General features: G+C 38.2%; 3 protein-coding genes across 3 annotated transcripts; all 3 read left to right on the top strand.

The window, feature by feature from the left end:
• Positions 1-1,861: 1,861 nt before the first annotated feature.
• On the top strand, positions 1,862-3,328 carry LOC146636153 (zinc finger MYM-type protein 1-like). Its single transcript, XM_085350282.1, has one exon. It carries the CDS (start codon positions 1,862-1,864, stop codon positions 3,326-3,328), a length of 1,467 nt encoding a protein of 488 aa, XP_085206408.1.
• Positions 3,329-9,220: 5,892 nt separating this feature from the next.
• LOC146636152 (uncharacterized) lies at positions 9,221-14,518 on the top strand. Its single transcript, XM_085350281.1, has 3 exons — positions 9,221-9,269; positions 9,496-10,281; positions 14,445-14,518. The coding sequence occupies exons 1-3, from the start codon at positions 9,221-9,223 to the stop codon at positions 14,516-14,518; spliced, it is 909 nt and encodes a 302-aa protein (XP_085206407.1).
• A 184-nt stretch (positions 14,519-14,702) lies between these two features.
• LOC146636151 (GTPase IMAP family member 4-like) lies at positions 14,703-15,930 on the top strand. Its single transcript, XM_085350280.1, has 2 exons — positions 14,703-15,367; positions 15,927-15,930. The coding sequence occupies exons 1-2, from the start codon at positions 14,706-14,708 to the stop codon at positions 15,928-15,930; spliced, it is 666 nt and encodes a 221-aa protein (XP_085206406.1). The 5' UTR covers positions 14,703-14,705.
• The last annotated feature ends 4,212 nt before the right edge of the window (positions 15,931-20,142 follow it).

Below are 20,142 nucleotides of genomic sequence, written 5' to 3'. Positions count from 1 at the left end.
AATGAAAAGCCGAACAACAACAATGCTATTTTTTTAGAGAGTCTTAGCTTACGTGTGTTTATTTCATATTTTCAGTTCTTACCCTCCCTGACTAAATCGGTTTCAGTTATGTACTGAAATATAAGAATGGACATTAGAGGCTTCTTTCAAAGAAAAAACTCAGGTAAATGTTATTTTATATATTATGCTTTGTATGTTGTTCAGTATATTTCTATGCAAAACAAGAGGGATTTCAGTACACAGCAGGATATTCACATTTGTAACCAGATATTTACATACACTTTAGGGAGAAAACATAAAACATTTTTACTGTACAACATCAATTTAGAGTAAACTTTTGTTTTAGATAAATATTGAAATATATTTTGAATTAGTTAAATGTCAGAATAAAGCGAGAGAAATCCGTCTATTTATTATCACTTTCATCAAATTTAGGAGTACATATACACTAAGTTTATTGTTAATTAATAAGAAACTCCAGACGATTCCATTCTGAGCTGAAGAAGCTTCTGATAGGTTCGTAGAGTCCATGTGAGTAAATTGGTGGCACACCTGTGGATGCATATAAGGCAAAACACTGTTTCTTTGACATGGGAAAAATCAAGAGATGTCAACCGAAACACCAGGAAAAGAACTGTGGAGCTCCATAAGTGTGGCTCAATTTTGAATACAATTTGGTGCCATTTACAATTAAGAAATACAGACAATTTCTCTCTTTACTCTTAAATTTAACAAATATAAATTAAACATTTAGTCTAATTTGAGGTTTTACCTTAAATAAGTATTTGTGTTTTTATCTGAAGAGCATGTAAATATCTGGTTTCAACTGTATATTTGATGATGTTGGTGTTTGGTTTGATTGTCAGCACAAAGAGGGAGAGAGAGGGTGAGAGAGGGAGATGGAGAGGAGAATGAGGACAGAAGAGAAATGGAACAAGAACCAGGTGAGACAGACATGTTAGTCAAATGGTTGTTTGCCAAAACATCAGAACACGTATCTAGTACCTAGTGTATCTTTTTAGGTTTGTTACTTTTCAAATTCTATATTTATTAAGTTATGCAAACTTATTTGCACAACAAGGCTAATTAGTTATATAAACTTTTCTGAATCTAAATAGAGTACTTTGGTAGAATTAAAAATAATATGGCACAAACTTGAAGCAGCAGGTGGATCGTTAAGGACAGCTGAAGGAGGTTTACTGGAAGGAGCAGCAAGAGATGATTTAGTAACTCTAGAAAGTGGTCCAAGACAAAATGTCCTCCCACAATATCCGCTGAGCCAGTCTGGAGGCCAGCAGAGGGTGTTCAATAAGAGTTGGTGTGAACAGTTTACATGGCTGGAGTATTCTGTTGTGAGGAACTTGGCTTTCTGTTTTTCATGTCACATTTTTGGGAAGCAGAATACTTTAAAAAAAGATGGCCTCAGTCATTCAGGGTTCTGCAATTGGAAGAGGGCTTTAAATGCCTTTAGGGAGCACGAAAAGAGTTCCAGCCATTCGTCTTCTATGATCTGCTGGCACAGCTTTAAGACCACAAAAAACCAAGGTGACGTTGTTGAGCAACTTAGATCAGCAAGCGCAGCAGAGATTTCAGAGAGACAACAATATCTCCCCAGGATCTTAGCTGTAACAAGTTTCCTTGGAAAACAAGGAATACCATTCCGTGGCCACGATGAGCAGGAATCCACCAGTCATAATCAAGGAAACTTCCTTGAGTGCATGAAGCTGCTGAAAACATTTGATCCATTTTTGAAAAATTAAAGTTCTGTCTCACTACTACAGCTACCTATCTGTCTCATTTTTCACAAAATGAGATGATAACCAGTATTTAACATGAAATAACTGGAAATATAGTTAAAGAGATGAAGGAAGCTAAGATGTACTCTGTTATGGCTGATGAGGCTAGAGATGGGCACACAGAACAGCTTGCAGTGTGTGTACGTTTTGTGTCATGTAAAGGCCATGTCAAAGAATGTTTTCTTGGTCTACGGAAACTAGAAAGGTTTGATGCACAGTGCATTACAGACACTATTGAGGAGCTGTTGCAGTATCACACGCTCAGTGACTTACTTTGTGTTGCTCAATCCTATGATGGGGCATCTGTCATGAGTGGTCCTGTGGGTGGTGTGCAGTCCCGTTTCAGACAGAGACACCGTGAAGCAGTATATGTGCACTGCTATGCACATGAGCTCAACCTTGTCCTTTGCCATACATGCAAGGCTATTCCAGCTGCTTCTGACTTCTTTGGACTTTTGGAAAATGTCTACACATTTTTTAACACCTCCCTGGTAAACCACACAAAGTTTAAGGAACTGCAAAAGGACCTTGGACTGTTTGCATGGGAGCTTGTTCAGCTCTCTAACACAAGATGGGCCGGCCAAGTAAATTCCATCAAAGCCCTTCTCAACAACATTTCTGCAGTTTTAGCAACTCTCGAGGCCACAAACACTCCTATTGCTAAAGGGATCTTGTCCAAGCTGTCAAAACCCAAGACTGTGTACATGTTAATCATGTTCTCACAGCTGCTTGGCATCACTGAAGGCCTGCACCGCTACCTGCAGGGAGAAAGGCTAGACATGGGCAAAGCTGTGGAGTACAAGATGTCGGTAGTTGATACACTAAGTAAACTGCGCACAGAGGCTGCTGCTGAGGAAATATTTGAGAAGGCCATGGACATTTGTGGAAGCTACAACATCCAGATTCCTCAGGGGGCACGACACAAACAGAAAAGACTTGAAGGATTTGTACTTGAGTCCAGGTGTGGTGCAACACCAAATCTCACAAGCTCAGCAGAGTTTAGGAACGAGATATTCTTTCCTTGTTTGGACCGAATGTTGCAGGAGCTAGCAGACAGATTTTCTGGGGCAGGACAGAAAATAATGGAGGGCATTCAGGCATGCAATCCATCCTCCCCAACATTCCTTTCCGAAGATGCCTTAAAACCCATTGCGGCACACTACCATGTGACGATAAAGCCTGAAGAACTTGTTGTGGCAAAAAACTTCATGAAAAGAAAAATGGAAAAAGAGGACATTTGCGACATCACAACTGCCTTCCACTTGCTTGACGAGGACATGTTCCCAACTCTGAAGGTCATCTTTAGAATTGCACTAACCATTCCTGTCAGTAGCTGCAGCTGTGAGCGCTCTTTTAGTGCCTTGCGTCGTCTCCACATGTGGCTAAGGAGAACCATGGGACAAGAGAGGCTGAATGATTTGGCCATATTATCTATTGAAAATGAGTACTTGGATAATGTTGACCCTGAAAATGTCATTGATAGGTTTGCAAAACTCAAGCCTCGAAGATACAATCTCATGTTACCACAATAAAGAGGTGTTGTCAGAGTAGTGCAGATCTGTGATGATTTTCAGTGCTACTGTCATCTAGTTTTGATTTTGGTTCTTTGTTGGTTAAGTCCTAAAGTAGTCCTGATTTTGAACTGTTATTCTACTGTTTTCATTCCGGATCAGTTCTGGGTGTGGTTGAAATGGGGTTTAGTCCCTGTATCTTGAAACAGCCCTAATTTCGTTCTGCCTTGCTGTTTAAGTAAAAAACTATTTTTAAGCTGCATATGTGATATTTTTTTTCTCATATTAAGTTTTTTTTTTTAAAGCTTATAACACAGCCTAATAAATCTTCAACTTCACAGCAGGTTTTTTTGTCATTTCCTTTTTTTTTTTTTTTTTTTTTTTTTTTCTTCTCTCTTTCTTCTCTTTCTTTTTTCTTTTCTTCTCTTTTTTCTTGCAGCAATGTTCAGAAACAGAAATCACATTAAAAGAGCATTTAATATGCTGTTATTTTTCAATAAATATCTCTATATTTTTGACCCTGAGTTGATATAGTTTTACGTTCAGGGCTGGACCCCAGACACAAACACACGGCTCTGTTTCTCCCAGTATTCACCCTGAGGGGCTAAAATGGCTCTTTGGTGCCCTGATTCAGACCTAAGTTACTGTCATTCTTTTCACTCAAAGTCTGCACGTTGTGCGGGCGGAAGAAGGAGGTGATTTTACGTGTTTGAATCACAGGCCCCAGTTTTGAAAAATGAAGCACTGGTTTAGTCCTAGGGTGAAAGTGGCCTGCGTCATTTGGCACCACTGTGGATTTTCTACCATTAGAAGTTAAAGGTTTAACCTCTTTTGAAATGCCACCAATATTCTATCCAAACTTTTTAATCTTCAGACCAAAGCTCACAGAAGCTATCAGATGGATTTTAGATATGGTTAACTGAAATCGGCTGCAAAGCTGTCAAACAGGAAGTGAAGTTGTATGCCAGGATTGCTGTATGGGTCAAATGGAAGGATGAAAAATGAATCTAAAGTGGAAATGCCATTAACTGCAGTTTTTAAAATTCTGTTTATATTTTGTTTTATCTGGATGTTTGTTAATCGCTTGGACTGTTTTTTTGTATTTCAGGGAACAAGTGATCAAACATTCTCTAGTCCACAAAGTCTTCCTGGATTTCTTCCAGTGTGCTCCTGAGAAACAGAGAACGGTGAGCCTCTTTTTAAAGTTTCCATGTATTAAAGAACAGAAGCTGAATATCGCTGCTTCATTGGAACTAAAAATAGAATAATAATTGTTTCTCCTTGCTCTGTGTTTGTTGCGATTCGAGCAGGAGATGATCGAGTCATTTTTTGTCATTTCCAACACCCCCCCACACGCTTTAGGGCTAAGCCCCGGGTGTATGCAATGTCTGGCTCCGCCTCTGCATACAACCTATAACCATAACCTACCTACCATAACCTACCTAACAACACATAAACAGGAAAAAACAGGGTGTCGAAACAAAAGGCCGCTCTCCCCTACAGGCAGTCTGAACATGAACACAAAAAATGCACATACAAGTCACAAAGGCATGCAAGCCTGCACAGGCATGGCAATCAAAATGGCCAGAGGGGCCCAGAAACATGGCTCCACAGGCCTTAAGTAGTGCTCTGCTGATTAACAATTAGCTGGACTCTGAGCAGCATCCAATCAGGACAGAGGAGGTGGAGCCTAAACAAAACAAAGAGTTAGTAGGAAGAAGAAACATCCCCCTGGGGCATGTAACAAGTACATAACAGTTGATTTAATATTTTCATCACAAGCTGAATACACAATGTTTATAAATGTTCCTCTTAATAAATGCAGAGCTGTAGTCTATGAAGAGCATTTTAACATAATTCCCCCTTCTAGTGTCCAAGTGAGTAAGTGATGTGTGGAGGAGATGAGAGATAGCATCGTCTGTGGAACGATTGGACGGTAAGCGAACTGTAGTGGGTCCAGTGTGTCTGGTAGTGAAGAAATGATGGAGTCTCTGACCAGGCGTTCAAAGCACTTCATCACTACTGAGGTGAGGGCTACAGGGCGATAGTCATTGAGAGAAGCAGGGTGGGGTTTCTTCGGGACAGGAACAATGATGGACTCTTTGAAACATGTGGGGATGACCGACTGAGATAAAGAGATGTTGAATATCTCAGTGAACACAGGAGCTAGCTGGTATGTGCAGTCTCTGAGGATACGACCTGGGATGCCGTCTGGTCCTGCTGCTTTCCTGGTGTTCACTCTCTTGAAGGCTCTCCTTACTTCATGCTCGGAGATGACGAGCACGTTTCTGGTGCTGGCAGTATCTTCCTGTCTGCAGCCGTTAGCGCCGCTAGCACTAGCATCGTTGGAGTCCTTAGCTGCAGCCTCGAAGCGAGCATAGAAAGTGTTCAGCTCGTCTGCCAGAGTCACGGCCGCGTTCGTCATACCGGTTGTTGGTGCTTTATAGTCCGTTATTGTCCTTAGTCCCCGCCATAGGCTCCTAGAATCACTCTGTTGGAGTTGTGACTCTAGTTTCCTCCCGTAGCGCTGCTTCGCCTCTTTCACCACCTTTCGCACGTTATATGACGCGGCTTTGTACGGGTCCATGTCCCCCGTCGTGAGTCCCGTGTTGTAGGCAGCGGTGCGGGATCTCAGAGCATCGCGGATGGTTTTATCCACCCACGGCTTCTCGTTGGGAAACATTGTGATAGTCTTTGTCTCCACGGTATCATCCGCTAGTTTCCCGATGAATCCCACAACCGCTGAGCTGTTTCTGAACATGTCCCAGTCTGCGTCGTCGAGTGCGTCCTGTAACGCGGCCACCGATTGATCCGTCCAGCGCGCGACCTTCCTCTGAACCGGAACTTCCTGTTTCAGCCTTTGTTTATATTTTGGCATGAGGAAGATGGCGGCGTGATCAGATTTGCCAAACGGAGGGCGAGATTGTGCCTTGTAGCCATCCTTGACCGTAGTGTAGCAGTGGTCCAGTGTCCTTTCACCTCTGGTGGGGCAGGTGATGTGTTGATAAAAGTTCGGCGCTGCGCATTTGAGGTTGAGGTATCAAAGTCCCCCGTCACAATAAGCGCAGCGTCCCGGTGTTGTGTCTGGTGCTGTGTGAGTGCCTCATGCAGCTCGCATAAGGCGGTGACCGTGTCCGCTTGTGGTGGAATATAAACTTATAATGACCGATGTAAATTCCCGAGGTAGATAAAAAGGACGACACATGATGGACAGTAGTTCCAGATTTGGTGTGCAGGAGCGTGTGAGAGGAACAACGTTCGCACTGTTGCACCAATTGTTGTTCACCATTAAACACACGCCTCCCCTTGACTTCCCCGAGTCCCGTGTCCTGTCCATGCGGTGAACCGAGAAGAACTCGGCCGGCTGGATGGCGTGGTCCGGCACCGCTGGGTTCAGCCATGTCTTGGTGAAGCAGAGGAGATTGCAGTCCCGAATGTCTCTCTGGAACTTTATCCTGGCCCTGAGGTCATCAAGCTTGTTCTCCAGTGACTGGACGTTGGCGAGCAGGATGCTAGGCAGAGGTGTGCGGTGTGCACGAGCTCTCAGCCTGTTCCTGACGCCGGCTCGCTTCCCTCTAGGCCGCCGCTGCTTCCCTTTGTTCTCCCTCAAGATCTCACTCGGCCAGCTCGGATCCAGAGTTAAAAACTTAGAATTGTGAGTACATTGTATACCAATAGAAACAAGAGTGTCACTGTCATACCTAATGTACCCAATGGTGATGATTTTGCCGATTTAGAAACGCTGAAAACTAACTTAAAAAACAAAGACAAAGAAAAGGTGGTCGGAGCAGTCGTGACGGCAGCCGACCTCACCGGCGTCATCTTTTGGAATAGCAACAAATATAAAGGAATTTGCCAAACTAAGAACAATCTTTCTTCTTCTGTTTTTTTTTTTGTTGTTTTTTTTAAAGCCTAGATGTATCCCATACTTGCACTTTATGCACATCTCCCTTCAGCTACCATTTCAAAATAAAAGTTGAAAACTAAATGAATAGTACACAAAAAATGGAGGATGCTCAAAATCAAATGGACAAATTGACATACTTTTAAATATTGTTTTTAAACATTGGATGAGGCAATCAGTGACTACCTGCTGCCTAGAACCCTTGGAAATCACCAAATGCTGTTTTTCCTGCTTTGCCATCAGAGCCACCTTCAGTTGCTGCTTGGCTGTGGCTTATTAAGCATTTAGTCTTATATTTAAGAACTGAAAGCATCCTGTTTTGGAGCACACACGATAAATATGTTCTAGGTAGAGGAAGAACTCAAAACAAGGAAGGAGGAACAAAAAAGAACTTAAAAAACAAGGAGAAAATCAGATAGACTTCAGGGAATGGATCAGAGACGGGAGTTGCATATCAGATTAGAGTCTTTACTTTTGACCAACTTTGCAAAATAGTTCATGGAAAGATTGTACAACCCTTTGTATTAAAGCTGAAAGTCTGCCCTTCAATCAGTTATTGATTCATTGACTTGATTGATTGGCCATCTCTCCAACAGCTACAACTTGACTACAATCGGGCCATGCAAGAGGACAACAAGCACAACAGCAAATCAATAACTAAATGGGTAAAATGCCATTTCACCTCCTGTATTCAAATGCAGCTCTAAATACATACAAATAAACCCAGTTTTAATAGTACTTACAAATTTTAAATCACTCCAAAACGTAAAGGACAAACACAAGCTGGCACTCTAAAATAATACATTCCAAACAAATTCAAGTATTGATATCCACATTTTTTAAAATGTAGCCTTCAATTATATGTTGGCTTTCACTCACTGAAATTTAAAAGCCTTTGCTTTTTCAAAGCAAGTTAAAATAATTACACCTCTGGAAAATGACCAGCACCAAAAGATTGTTTGAGTTCAAGTCACAAAAAGTAAAACTGAGCAAAAAAACCGACTGGGTTACAATTAATGTATTTGTTTTAATATGTTCTGTGTAAAAAGGAAACAAAATGCATGCAACAATTTGTTTCCTCATAAAGGGAAACCCCCAGCTATCCCCACCTCCAATATGAACATATTTCTAATAGTGAAACTAACCTGGAAATCTTCATTGGGTTTAAACGCAACAAGACACACAACATCGTCGCTTCTTGCTCATTCACTGCAAAAATGCTTGGTAAGTTAATCCTATAACCCTAAAGACATAATGATATCTACATTTTAAAAATTAAATTTTAAATAACTGAAAAAGACAATTGGATGAAGTTTTAAGATTATTATCTATAAATCTGTAAGTTGCAGCAAGCCAAGCTGGATGCTTGTATTGAGAAAGGACAAATTATTATTTTATTAATCTTATCACCAGATTGCATTAATTATTTGATATGAGTAATGCAGCAAGGTCTGTTTTGGGAATTAAATTTAAATCTCAGTTGGACTTTTCACATGGAGTAATAATCGATAATAAGTGTACTGGTCAGAATAGAAACAGAGTAAGAAATGCAACAGTGTGTGTTTGTGTGCATTGTTGTTATTGTTGTACTAATTAATTATATATTATTATATTATAATTGCCATTATTCTCTTCTGTAAGGGTCAGTGAGGCAGTCTAAGGATGTATGGATCAACTTAACAGGCCCTGGATTTGAGCCTTTGACAGAGGCTTTCTTTGGGCCAACTATTACAGTTTTGCAGGAAAACATGGGACCAAAAAGAGTCACAGCACAAGCAGAAGACACAGGTATTCAAAATAAATAAATAAACACAACTTTTGTGTGTGTGTGTCATTAGGCAATATAATCTATGCAAGCCATTAACTATTTCCTCTCTGTGTACTGTAGCAAATTAGCTGAGTTAACATCAGTAATCATTTATGTGATGACGTAAATAAACAGTCCTAAGCAAAGACAATAATTTCTATCTGTTATTCTAACTCATTTTGCTTTTTTAGTTCCACCAACTATGATTGTCATGGAAGGAAAAACAGCTGGGGTTCAAAAGTACATCAAAGGTAACAACATCTTTGAGGAGACATGAGTGTGACTTAGTTGCATTCCTCAAGTAAACCAAGCTTGCCCTGTTACAGAGTGCTCTCCTAGTCTCATGCTTTTCTTATATGGAATAGCACAGAGGTAACCTGCGGAGCATATTTAAATTTTCAATGTTTTTCCTTCCTGCTTTCTTTTCCCTCTAATAAGAGCACACATAGGTTATTAATGTTCTGTCTTCACTTTCAGTGGAAAAAATGTACAGGATTGTCCTGCTGGGAGGCAGTAAATCTGGGAAAAGCAGCCTAGCAAACAGCGTGTTTGGAGAAGATGTGTTCAAAGTTGACAACACTGAGTGCCAAACTGAGTCCAAATCTCTTCATGGAAGAAGAATTACCCTGATCAACACTCCTGATTTCTCTGGCCCAGGTAGATCAGAGGAGGAGCTGAAGCCTGAAATACTGAGGTGTGTCACTGAGTGCACTCCAGGGCCTCATGCTTTTCTCATTGTGCTCAAAGTGGAGAAATCCACAGAGCAGCAGCAACAGAAGGCTGTTATTGAGAAAATAAGCCAGTATTTCTCAGAGGAAGTTTTCAAATATGCTGCAGTTGTCTTTATTCAGGATGGACGAGACTCAGATGAAATGAAGATGAAAGACTTTATAGATCAGAATAAATATCTGAGTGATCTAATGATGAAATGCAAGAGCCGATACCACATCATTAATAAATACAGCCGACAGGGTGACATCAGCCAGTCCCAGGTTACAGAACTGCTCAACACAGTAGATCAGATAGTTGCAGAAAACAAAGATCGGTGCTACACCAGCAAGATGTTGCCACAAGGAGACACCCACAATAAGGCTAACAACAGTGTCTCTAAGAATAAGATGATCAAATTGACAGGCTGTGCAGCAAAATCAGTGGCAAGGGCTTTCTCTGGACCAGCTGTTGTAGTTTTAACCCCAGGAACAACAAACGGAGCAGAGGAATTAATTGGACAGAAAGAAGCTAAATCAGAAGTGAAAAACAAAGGTTCCCTGACAGAAATTACAAGCATGGTAGATGGAAAAACAAAAAAGAAAACAGGAGAAGAAGGAGAGAAGACAAAAGAAGATCCACTTCTCCAAGGAGAAAGAGAAGACGGCAATGTTGTTCAAAAAGCAGAAGAAGCAGGAGGACTGGAGTGCTTTGTTCGTTTTCTGTTTGGTGTAGTTGTAGCAGCAGGAGCACCATTATTAAAGGAGGGAGCTGTATTTATAGTATCAGTCATAGCAAGAGCGATAACATTAGTGGCTTCAGCTTTAGACTCTACACCAAACGCAGCAGGAACAACAGATGTAGACACAGCAAGAGCTGGAGGGCCAGCAGCAAATGTGGTAGAAACACTTAGAAGAGCCTTAGGTGATGGTAACGTACCAGAATGGGTAGAATGGTTAATAGAAAAAACATTCAATTTATTAGAGTGGATAAGAAATGATTGTGACTTGTGGATAATTGTTTTCATCTCGTTACTTCTGACATGGTATCTTCTCAAAGTACCATTTTTTGGGACACTTCTGGTAATTTTGCTGTTTGTGGGTTTTTTAAAGATTCATGACATGATCTAATTACAACACAAGACAGAAATGTATGATTGTGTGACTGGTTTAATTTAAAGACCAACATCATACATGTTTTAAAAGATACAGGATGCATGATATGGTCACAAATATTGTTTAAGTCATTGTTTCTTTTGTTTTTGTTTTCTTAAAAAGAAATATTCTACTCCATGAAGAAAAAAACATTTTTTTCTCTTTGTCTATCTTTTTGTTGTAATATCATATTTCCAACAGAAATTATTTTCCAAACATGTATACATGTCTTGTAGTTGATTCAGTTTACCATGGGTTACTGTACTTGTGTCTACCTTTAGATTATAAAAACAAAAACATAATCCAATCAGAAATTAGTGTGAACTCAGTTTATGCTTTCTGTCTTACCATATTCTCTGTTCCACCAAAGAATTATAACTGCTTTTATGTAATGCTCTAAAAAAATGTAATAATATGGAATTAGTAAATACATCTTAACATATATTTTGTCTTTATTCTGTACGTCTTTGGGTATAGTGTATCAACCTTGTGCAAGGTTTCTCTTTTATGTATAAATAAGCAATAAAGCAAATAATTAACTGTGTTTTAGTTGCTTCCTTTAATCACACCTAAGGCTGAAACCACGCCCCCAAAACCCTTATCTGGTGTCTCTATAATGACATCAAACTCTAAAAATCTTGGTGCATTATATATACATTTTCAGAAATAGTGTAATGTAAAAAGTCTGTCTCTGACACGAATATATCCCATCAAGCCTGCTGGTGGGCAGCAAAGCATGCCCCAAACCACTGATTTTTATATATTTATTATGTTTTTGTCAGCTTGTAAAGTTCACTTTTACTCTGCCGAATACAGAAACAAACAGGTAGAGTCAGAACTCACTAAAACTATGATGTTTTTAGTACAACATGCTGATGTCTGACCTTTGAACTATGACCTTAAAGCATTACATACTAAAATGGTGTGTATTATAATCTTTATACATATGACTGGAGCAGAACTAGTTGAAATCTTTGGCCTCTATGAGCTGTAAAAGCTTTAGATTTTAAGTTATATTCATGCAATGTGAGATTTTGCGAAGCGTTATGGCGTCATTGTGATGTCACAGGGCATCGTTTTGAAACAAAGTATGTTGCGCAGCTCTCTTTCTCTCTCTCTCTCTCTCTCTCTCTCTATGCCCTTTCATATGAGTAATTATTTATTTAATAAAAACTTAGTTAAAATGCAGAAAACTATATCCTTACTGCTTCCATATGAGTTACAGTTAGGATTTTTTTCTTTTCTTAATTTTGTTTTGTATTCCCACGTAGTACATTTTAAATTATTTGTAATTGAAGTGCAGAAATCCAACTTTAATTCAAGTAATTTTGGATAAACTGTTTAGTAATTAAAGTGATTTTTCTATACAAAAGGTCTTATCACACACAATACAACAACAGCACTGCTGAGCAATGAAAGACAATAATTTCCTGGTTGAGCAAAGTGTAGCATGGCACAATCACACCAATCAGGGAGCATTCACACATGGCGTGGTTTGACACATTTGCACTGTAAAAAAAAGGGTATTGGCTGCAGGACACATACAGTAAAGACTATGTGAGGCCATTAAAAATCATGCGCAGTGCCAATTTTGGGTCTAATAGTTGGGGCAGTTTATCCTTCTTTCTATGTGAAAGGTTAGAAACAGTAACTTATTTTAAGACACTCAAAATTAAATAAACAAACTCAAATAATTTTAACATAATAATTTGCCATCACAGCCACCTTCAGTTTACTTCAGTTCCTCCTTGTTTGTTTTTGCTTTGTATTCAAAAAGTGAAAGCATCCTCTCTTGGAGCATTCAGGACAAACCAGTTCTGGGTAGAGGAAGTACTGAAAACAAGGAAGGAGGAAGAAAAACAAAGAATGAAAAAGATGCTTATGGTTTTAGAGTTTGTTGCTCTGTGAAATTCATGAATGTGTCAGCACAACATCAATGATGAAAGGCTTACTATTCACAAGTGAAAATCAAATATAAAAAAATAAAACAAAAGCTAATAATCATAGACTCCACATGCATCATTTACCATTCATGAGTTCAATTACAAAAAAAGACTGAACAGGTATGGCTTGTTTGTTTTCTAAAAAAACATGGGAGCTGAAAAAAAAACACAACACTTCTGGAATAATTTGGATAGAAGGACAGAAGAGACTGAGGTGGAGGCGTTAGCCGTGCAACGTTTGATGAAATCCAAACCCAGCATATCAGCATAAACACGTCACAGCACCACACAGTGGTGGACCGGTGATGAGTTGAGCTTCTCTTACAAACACAAGAAATGGAAACTTTGCAGTTATTGAGTTGACAGTAAACACCTCTGTATGTCAAAGCATTCAAGAGTAAAGTTTGTGATGCCATCTGTCCAACAGTTAAAATGTGATAGAAATTGAGTCATGCAACAGGAAAATGAAGAAAAAATGAATAGCTAGAAAAATAAAAATCAAGGTGCTCTCATAGCGCTGTCAAAGTCGAAGCCTCAGCTGGACTCAAATGCTCTGGCAGGACTTCAACAGCACTGTGCAAAAACCATTCATGGCAAAATCAGGAATTTCAGTCATTATATTACATGTAGATTTTCAAAAAAAATATTATTATCAGGTCAAACGAAATTTACTTGGTTTTACTTTAGTACACACCGTCGTATTTTTCTTAATGGTCATCTATTTCAATAAATAAACATTTGATCTTATTTATTTCGTTTGCATTTTATTCAAAATCCTTACTTCATGTTTATAAAGAGAAACAACCATAATTTCAGTGCATTTTTTCTTATTTGAAGCCCTGGAAGAATACCAGGACTGGAAGATTGGCTACTAAAAAGACTGAAAGAAAAACTTAGATCTCAACAAGGAAACAGAATGAGTGACATTGAAGTTATTTGTTTTAAGACTTTATAAATGCAAAGAGGAAACAAAATGTTGCTTACATTGTGTTTCCTTGTAAAGGGAAATCTCCAGTTATCCACACCCCCAAATATTTCTTACAGCAGGTGAAACTAACCTGGAGAAGGGTAGGTCAAAAGCAACAAGACACACAAGAGTTATCAAGCTCTGCTCTTTGCTGATTCACTTCAACCAACATGCCCGGTGAGTCCTTTGCTAAACGTCTGCAGATATAACATCTACATATTTTAGATAAAATGTTATTGGTTTCGATGGGCCCACACAGCCTGTTTAAAGAAATGACAAATCACTTTGGGTATTTGTGAAGCTTGAATCACTGAATTATTCTGTTAACCAGGTGACATCACCTGTTTGATCTGAGTAAATGCAGACCTATCCAAAATAAAAAGCCAAACTCCAGAATCATCATAAAAACAGATTATTACTTGAATGTTTGTTTTTTGCATGCTCACACAGACTCGAGCTTTGAGTTTGTCTTTTCTCTCTTGGTGTGTATTTGTATTTGTGTTTCTGTGTGTATCATTAAGCAATACAATCTATGGAATGTATGATTAACTATTTCCTCTCTATGTAATGTAGTAAATTAACTGATGTGACAATATTAATAAACAGTCCTGAATAAACTGAATAATGTTATTCTTGCTCATTTTGCTTTTTTAGTTCCATCCAAAAAAGGAAAAACAGCTCAGGCTCAAAAGTACCTCGAAGGTAACAACATCTTTGAGAAGTTATGAGTGTGACTAAGTTGTATTCCTTAAGTAACCAAGCTTGCTCTGTTACAACAGAGGAATAACTCAGAGTAGTCCAGGAGTGTCAAGTTTCTGACTTGTAACGTTTATCCTTCCTGTTTTCTTTTCCCTCCAATAATAGAACCAAATGTTGCTATTTATTTATTGTCTTCACTTCCTTTCAGTGGAAAAAATGTACAGGATTGTCCTGCTGGGAGACAGTGAAGCTGGGAAAAGGAGCCTAGAAAACAACATGTTTGGAGAAGATGCATTTGTAGTTAACAACACTGAATGCCAAACTGAGTCCAAATCTCTCCATGGAAGAAAGATTACCCTGATCAACACTCCTGATTTCTCTGGCCCAGGTAGATCAGAGGAGGAGCTGAAACCTGAAATACTGAGGTGTATCACTGAGTGCACTCCAGGGCCTCATGCTTTTCTCATTGTGCTCAAAGTGGAGAAATTCACAGAGCAGCAGCATCAGAAGGCTGTTATTGAGAAAATAAGCCAGTATTTCTCAGAGGAAGTTTTCAAATATGCTGCAGTTGTCTTTACTCAGGATGGACGAGACTCAGATGAAATGAAGATCAAAGAGTTCATAGATCAGAATGAATATCTGAATGATCTAATGAGGAAATGCAAGAGCCGATACCACATCATTAATAAATACAACGGACAGGGTGACAAGATCAGCAACCAGTCCCAGGTTACAGAGCTGCTCAACACAATAGATCAGATAGTTGCAGAAAACAAAGATTGGCGCTACACCAGCAAGATGTTACCACAAGGAGACACCCACAATAAGGCTAACAACCGCATCTCTGCAGACGCTCCAGACACAGGAAGAGCTGGAAGGTCAGCAGCAAATGTGGAATTAACAGTTAGAAGATCCTTAGGTGATGATAGCGTACCAGAATGGGCAAAATGGGTAGAATGGTTAATAGAAAAAATATTCAATTTATTAGAGTGGATAAGAAATGATTGTGACTTGTGGATAATTGTTTTCATCTCGTTACTTCTGACATGGTATCTTCTCAAAGTACCATTTTTTGGGACCCTTCTGATAATTTTGCTGTTTGTGTTTCTTTTTGAGATTCGTGACATGATTTAATTACAACACAAGACAGAAATGTATGATCGTGTGACTGATTATTCAGCCTCTATGAGGTGTACTTACGATTATTAGATACATTTCTGCATTTGAGATTTTGCAAAATGTTATGGAATCATTATGATGTCAAAAAGGCACGTTTTTTTTAAGTGTGTTGCACATCGCTCTCCATATCTTTCCATATATATGATATATGGAAAGTCTGTCAGTATGTTTCTTTTGCTTTACACAATGTAGATTAAACTTGGACTGTGACTTGCACTTTATTTGGTTTTTTGAGGGTCTTTTTATTTTGTTTTTTAGGTGAACATTGACCTTGGGTGGTAATAATAAAGGTCAAATTCAAACACTTAGCCAACCTAAGCCATTAACAAACAGGCAGACAGAAAAGAAACAGAAAACGATTACATGCTCCCTCCTCTACAGGGAAGAATGAGGTAACATTCATTTTTTTCATGTTAAAGGTTACTTGTAGCATATGTGTGTATGACAGATGTTTGCATTATTGCTGGGTGACCAGTTTGCTGAGAAGCTGATATGAAACACATGAAGCTTTGAATGATAAACAAGAGCGTATCCAAGTGTGTGAACAGCAAAATATTTAAATCAGCAGTTAGGCTAACTAGCTAATTTACACTAATTTCACTTGAGTTTAAGTGATTATGTGTTACTTTTAAGCAATATGCAATACCCCTATAATAAAATAGGTAACATCTTATATTCTTATTATAAGCAAAAGGAAGAGGCACATTAGCTGACTGATCATTCTCACAAAAACTACTCATAAGCCTATAAAATAATAACACATGAACCTGTTAGGACAGAGTTTTGCAGCTCTGCATGATGATAATACAGCTCTGGAGAAAAAAAGTGACCAACTAAGAGGAAGAGACAAAAAGACTGTTGTATTCTTTTTTAAGTCTCTATTTTATTTTGATTTCCATTTTATTTGCAAAGTTTGTTTTTACTCTCAATCCTTAAAAAGCACTGATAAAAAGCAGGGTCAGGAGCACCTGAACATTTTGGCTCGAATGATTATGTCCATCTGTGTTGTATGTGTCTGTCTTCATTATGTCTCTATTGGCTTTTTCTCTCTTGAAAGGAGAGTGTGTAATCAGCAGTGTTGGTCAAGTTCTCCAAAAAAGTGATCCCGTTTCTTTACTGATTACTTATTTTCAAAAGTAATTAATTACTTAGTTACTTAGCTACTTAGTTACTTTTTAAAAACACGATTTACAACCTGAATAGGTGATAAAGCGATTCTACTTTTTCTGCATAATCCATCATACAAAATGTAATCAAATGGAAAAGTCTCTTTTTAAAACTTGTCTTACTAGTTTTAATCTTTTAACTTTATGCATCAAGCAAAAATTTAATTATATGCACCATTCTCTGACTGGAAGAAATTTGTTTAACATTTAAACCTATTTTCTGCACATTCCAGCACATAAAATAAAATATTTTTTGTGTTTACACTCAGTCTTTCAAATAGATGCAAGTAAAACACAGCAGAAAATAAATAAAATCAAAGACTAGCGGTCCTGTTGCTCTATTTTCACCTGTAAAGCAGGAGTGGCATAGGCAGAGGTTTGTCCTGGTGCAGGTGTGCCGCGGTCAGTGGAAGAATCCACGAGTTTCTCTGTGAATTTCCGTGGTACGGAAATACGTCGTTGTGCACTCGGTGCTTGCTTGGAAGTTTAGGGTTTTTTTTCGCTGTAAAAAGAAGTTTTCTTCCCACGCACAACGGACGCTAATGTTTTTGTCACTTTTTATGGAATCAAACTCAAAGTAAGGTCAGTACTTCCACGCTTTAAACGCTGCATGCTCATAATCTCTCCGCACTCCATTTATTATCCATTGTTGATCTGCACACAGCTGTTGTCACGAACGTCATACTCGCTTACTCGCTTACTCGCGTACTCGTGGGAAACAAATTTCCCACGTGTGGGACTAATAAAGGTTATCTTATCTTATCTTATCTTATCTTATCTTACGTCACTGTCATGAGAATTTCTCGCAAAAAATCACGGTTTTAGTAACGCAGTAATGCAGCTTTCCTACGGGAAAGTAACAGTAATCTAATTACCTTTTTTGCATTAGTAATCCCTTACTTTACTTGTTACTTGAAAAAAGTAATCGGATTACAGTAACGCGTTACCCATCTCTGGTAATCAGTATTTGTTTGTGTGTTTGTTAGCAGTTTAACATCCAGAGATTTTAAGATCTTGTGTTCCAATTTTGTGTGAAGGTTGATACCAATAACAGCTCACGTTGATTTAGTTTAGGTGAAAATCACGTCAAAGTCAAACCAAATGTGATAATGAGCAAAGATTTTATGTTACCCACAATTTTTTAATGGTCATCTTTAAACTTCATAAAAACATACTAGGCCTTGGGGGACATGAGTACCTAAGTTGAATAAGCATTTGACCTTGGCTTCATGTTTGAAGATCAAACTCACCTTCGAAAAAAAAAAAAATCAAGAAATCATATTGAGTAAACATCTCATTTGAAAGGACATGAAAAGAGCTGTAAAACACATCTTGATCCTATTTTATGTTGCCACACCAACTGAAGGCTGTTCCTCCCAAAGTGCAAGGCAATATGTTTGTGTTGGCTGTCATAGTAGTCTAAGGAGCTTGGAAAGAAAGCAACTGTAAAATCTTGTTGCTTTCTTTCGAAGCTCCTGGATGACTGAGAACCATCACAAACAGCTGTACAACACATTTTTATTTTTTTCCATGCAGTATGTCACCTCACGACATCACAATGGTATTATAACAGGCTAAAGTTAACATGTTGTAATATAATATTCATAAAACAAAGTTTTTGCCTTTTCCCTTTCGCAGGAGTTCCAATCTCCAAGTGTTCTTATTTATTATAAGTTATTTGCCTTTTTTTAATCTGCTGCCAGTCACTCATCCAAAATACATCTTTATCTGAGATTTCCTGTTTAAATAAAGATACATGTGCAATATGTTAAACTGCTTCAGAGAAGCTGCCACATTTAAGTTCTCAGAAGTGAATTTCATATATGTTTTATATGTTTTGTATTTTTGTATAAATACAACCCAAATGATTTAAACTAAAACCATCATACTTTGGACGCTAGATGGCAGCACCATCAAGCTCTCTTGTCAAAAATGCACTGCCTACATAAAAGAATCTGTTGCTGGAAGGATTTTTTTTCTGTGAAAGAGACAAAATGCAAATTTATTAAACTGATTGCCTATTTTATCACTTAAAAAGAAAAAAAATGATACTAGCTGAATTTAAGTTTCAGATTTAACTTGAATTTTATTTTAATTGTCAAACATATCAGCCATATTTCCTTAATGATAATCATTAATCGCCAAATGTTTCTACCATTACAGCAGAAAAATGTGTACATTTTAGTACAACTAGCATCGTTCCATTTGTTTGGTTTGTCCATTCATGCACAGTTTTCTAAGCCAATCTTGTCCATATTGCATCAGTATTATTGAACTTGACCCCTGACACAGACCAGTGCCATCTTCTGTTTTCTTGTCCAGAGATGCTGTACAGTCCAGTCCAGGCATTGTGAGGTTTTTCCACATACCTGTATGCCAAACAGCTGTATGTACAACACTAAGATGTTTATCACAGAATAATTTCCTATTTAATTTCACATGTATCAATCTGCTGCCTTACTGGTATTGTTATGGCTATGTGCAGGCAGGCAGGAAGAGAGGACCCAAAATGCAGGACTCACAGAGGCAAACGTAACTCAAAAATACTCAGCTTTATTGCTGAAAACTAGTGAAGGCCCGACTGACAGATAGCGAACCACTGATCATTCTACTAAGAGATTTGGAGCCAGCGAGGAATAGAGGAGGTTCTGTTGTGTGGGAGTATTTTGAGTTGATTTCAAAAATCTGCTTCCACAATATAAATATCATTAAATAACTTTAGAAAAACTTCCACTTGACTCTTTACAAGTAATGTTGTAAAAATATATATTTTATTGTTTAATTAATCTGAAAATGTTAGTCTGTCAAATGTGCAGCAATTGAATTTATTTATTCTCTTTATCTGATAGTTTGTGGGGCCCAGGTAGACTGTATAACTGCATCTCTACCAGTTTCTCTGCACCCCAGCCTCTTCTGTGCCATAAAAATGAAAAAGGGTTACTTTAAATGCATCATGTTTTTAATTTACAAGTTCATAAGCATTTTCCCTTTCCATTTCACAATCAATTCTACCCCCAGGTCAAAAATATGTCTGGGAAAATTTCCCTAATATAATATTATTTATAAATATACCCGTCCGGCGGTTAATTACATAAGTGCATGGAGGCAGGACCTCAAAGCAGAAGCATACTCCATAATGTGTGGTGCATTATTATATGTATATTATATGTAACGTGGCATTTTTCAATTATTGTATTTACCAACATCAAGAAGTCACAAGCAAAGAAAGACCACACCATGGTGCATGTTTAAACAAGGAAGGTTTACTGGTCAAAGTTATTTATTAAAAAAAATAAAACACATTTTTT

This window comes from Diplotaxodon limnothrissa, linkage group LG3, assembly GCF_057381915.1.
Source record: "Diplotaxodon limnothrissa isolate DT_005_m linkage group LG3, D_limnothrissa_male_GT1.1, whole genome shotgun sequence".
Classification (NCBI taxonomy): Eukaryota; Metazoa; Chordata; class Actinopteri; order Cichliformes; family Cichlidae; genus Diplotaxodon; species Diplotaxodon limnothrissa.
Note: the sequence above shows the minus strand (reverse complement) of the source record. Positions and strands in the feature narration are given on the sequence as shown.

What these genes read in the sequence shown, in the direction of transcription:
- LOC146636151 (XM_085350280.1), top strand. Translation starts at nt 14,706, where the DNA reads ATGTACAGGATTGTCCTGCTGGGAGACAGTGAAGCTGGGAAAAGGAGC.
- LOC146636152 (XM_085350281.1), top strand. Translation starts at nt 9,221, where the DNA reads ATGATTGTCATGGAAGGAAAAACAGCTGGGGTTCAAAAGTACATCAAA. An exon ending in GGTTCAAAAGTACATCAAAG is followed by an intron (nt 9,270 to 9,495) that starts GTAACAACATCT and finishes CTTCACTTTCAG; the next exon opens with TGGAAAAAATGTACAGGATT. An exon ending in ATCAGAAGTGAAAAACAAAG is followed by an intron (nt 10,282 to 14,444) that starts GTTCCCTGACAG and finishes TTGCTTTTTTAG; the next exon opens with TTCCATCCAAAAAAGGAAAA.
- LOC146636153 (XM_085350282.1), top strand. Translation starts at nt 1,862, where the DNA reads ATGAAGGAAGCTAAGATGTACTCTGTTATGGCTGATGAGGCTAGAGAT.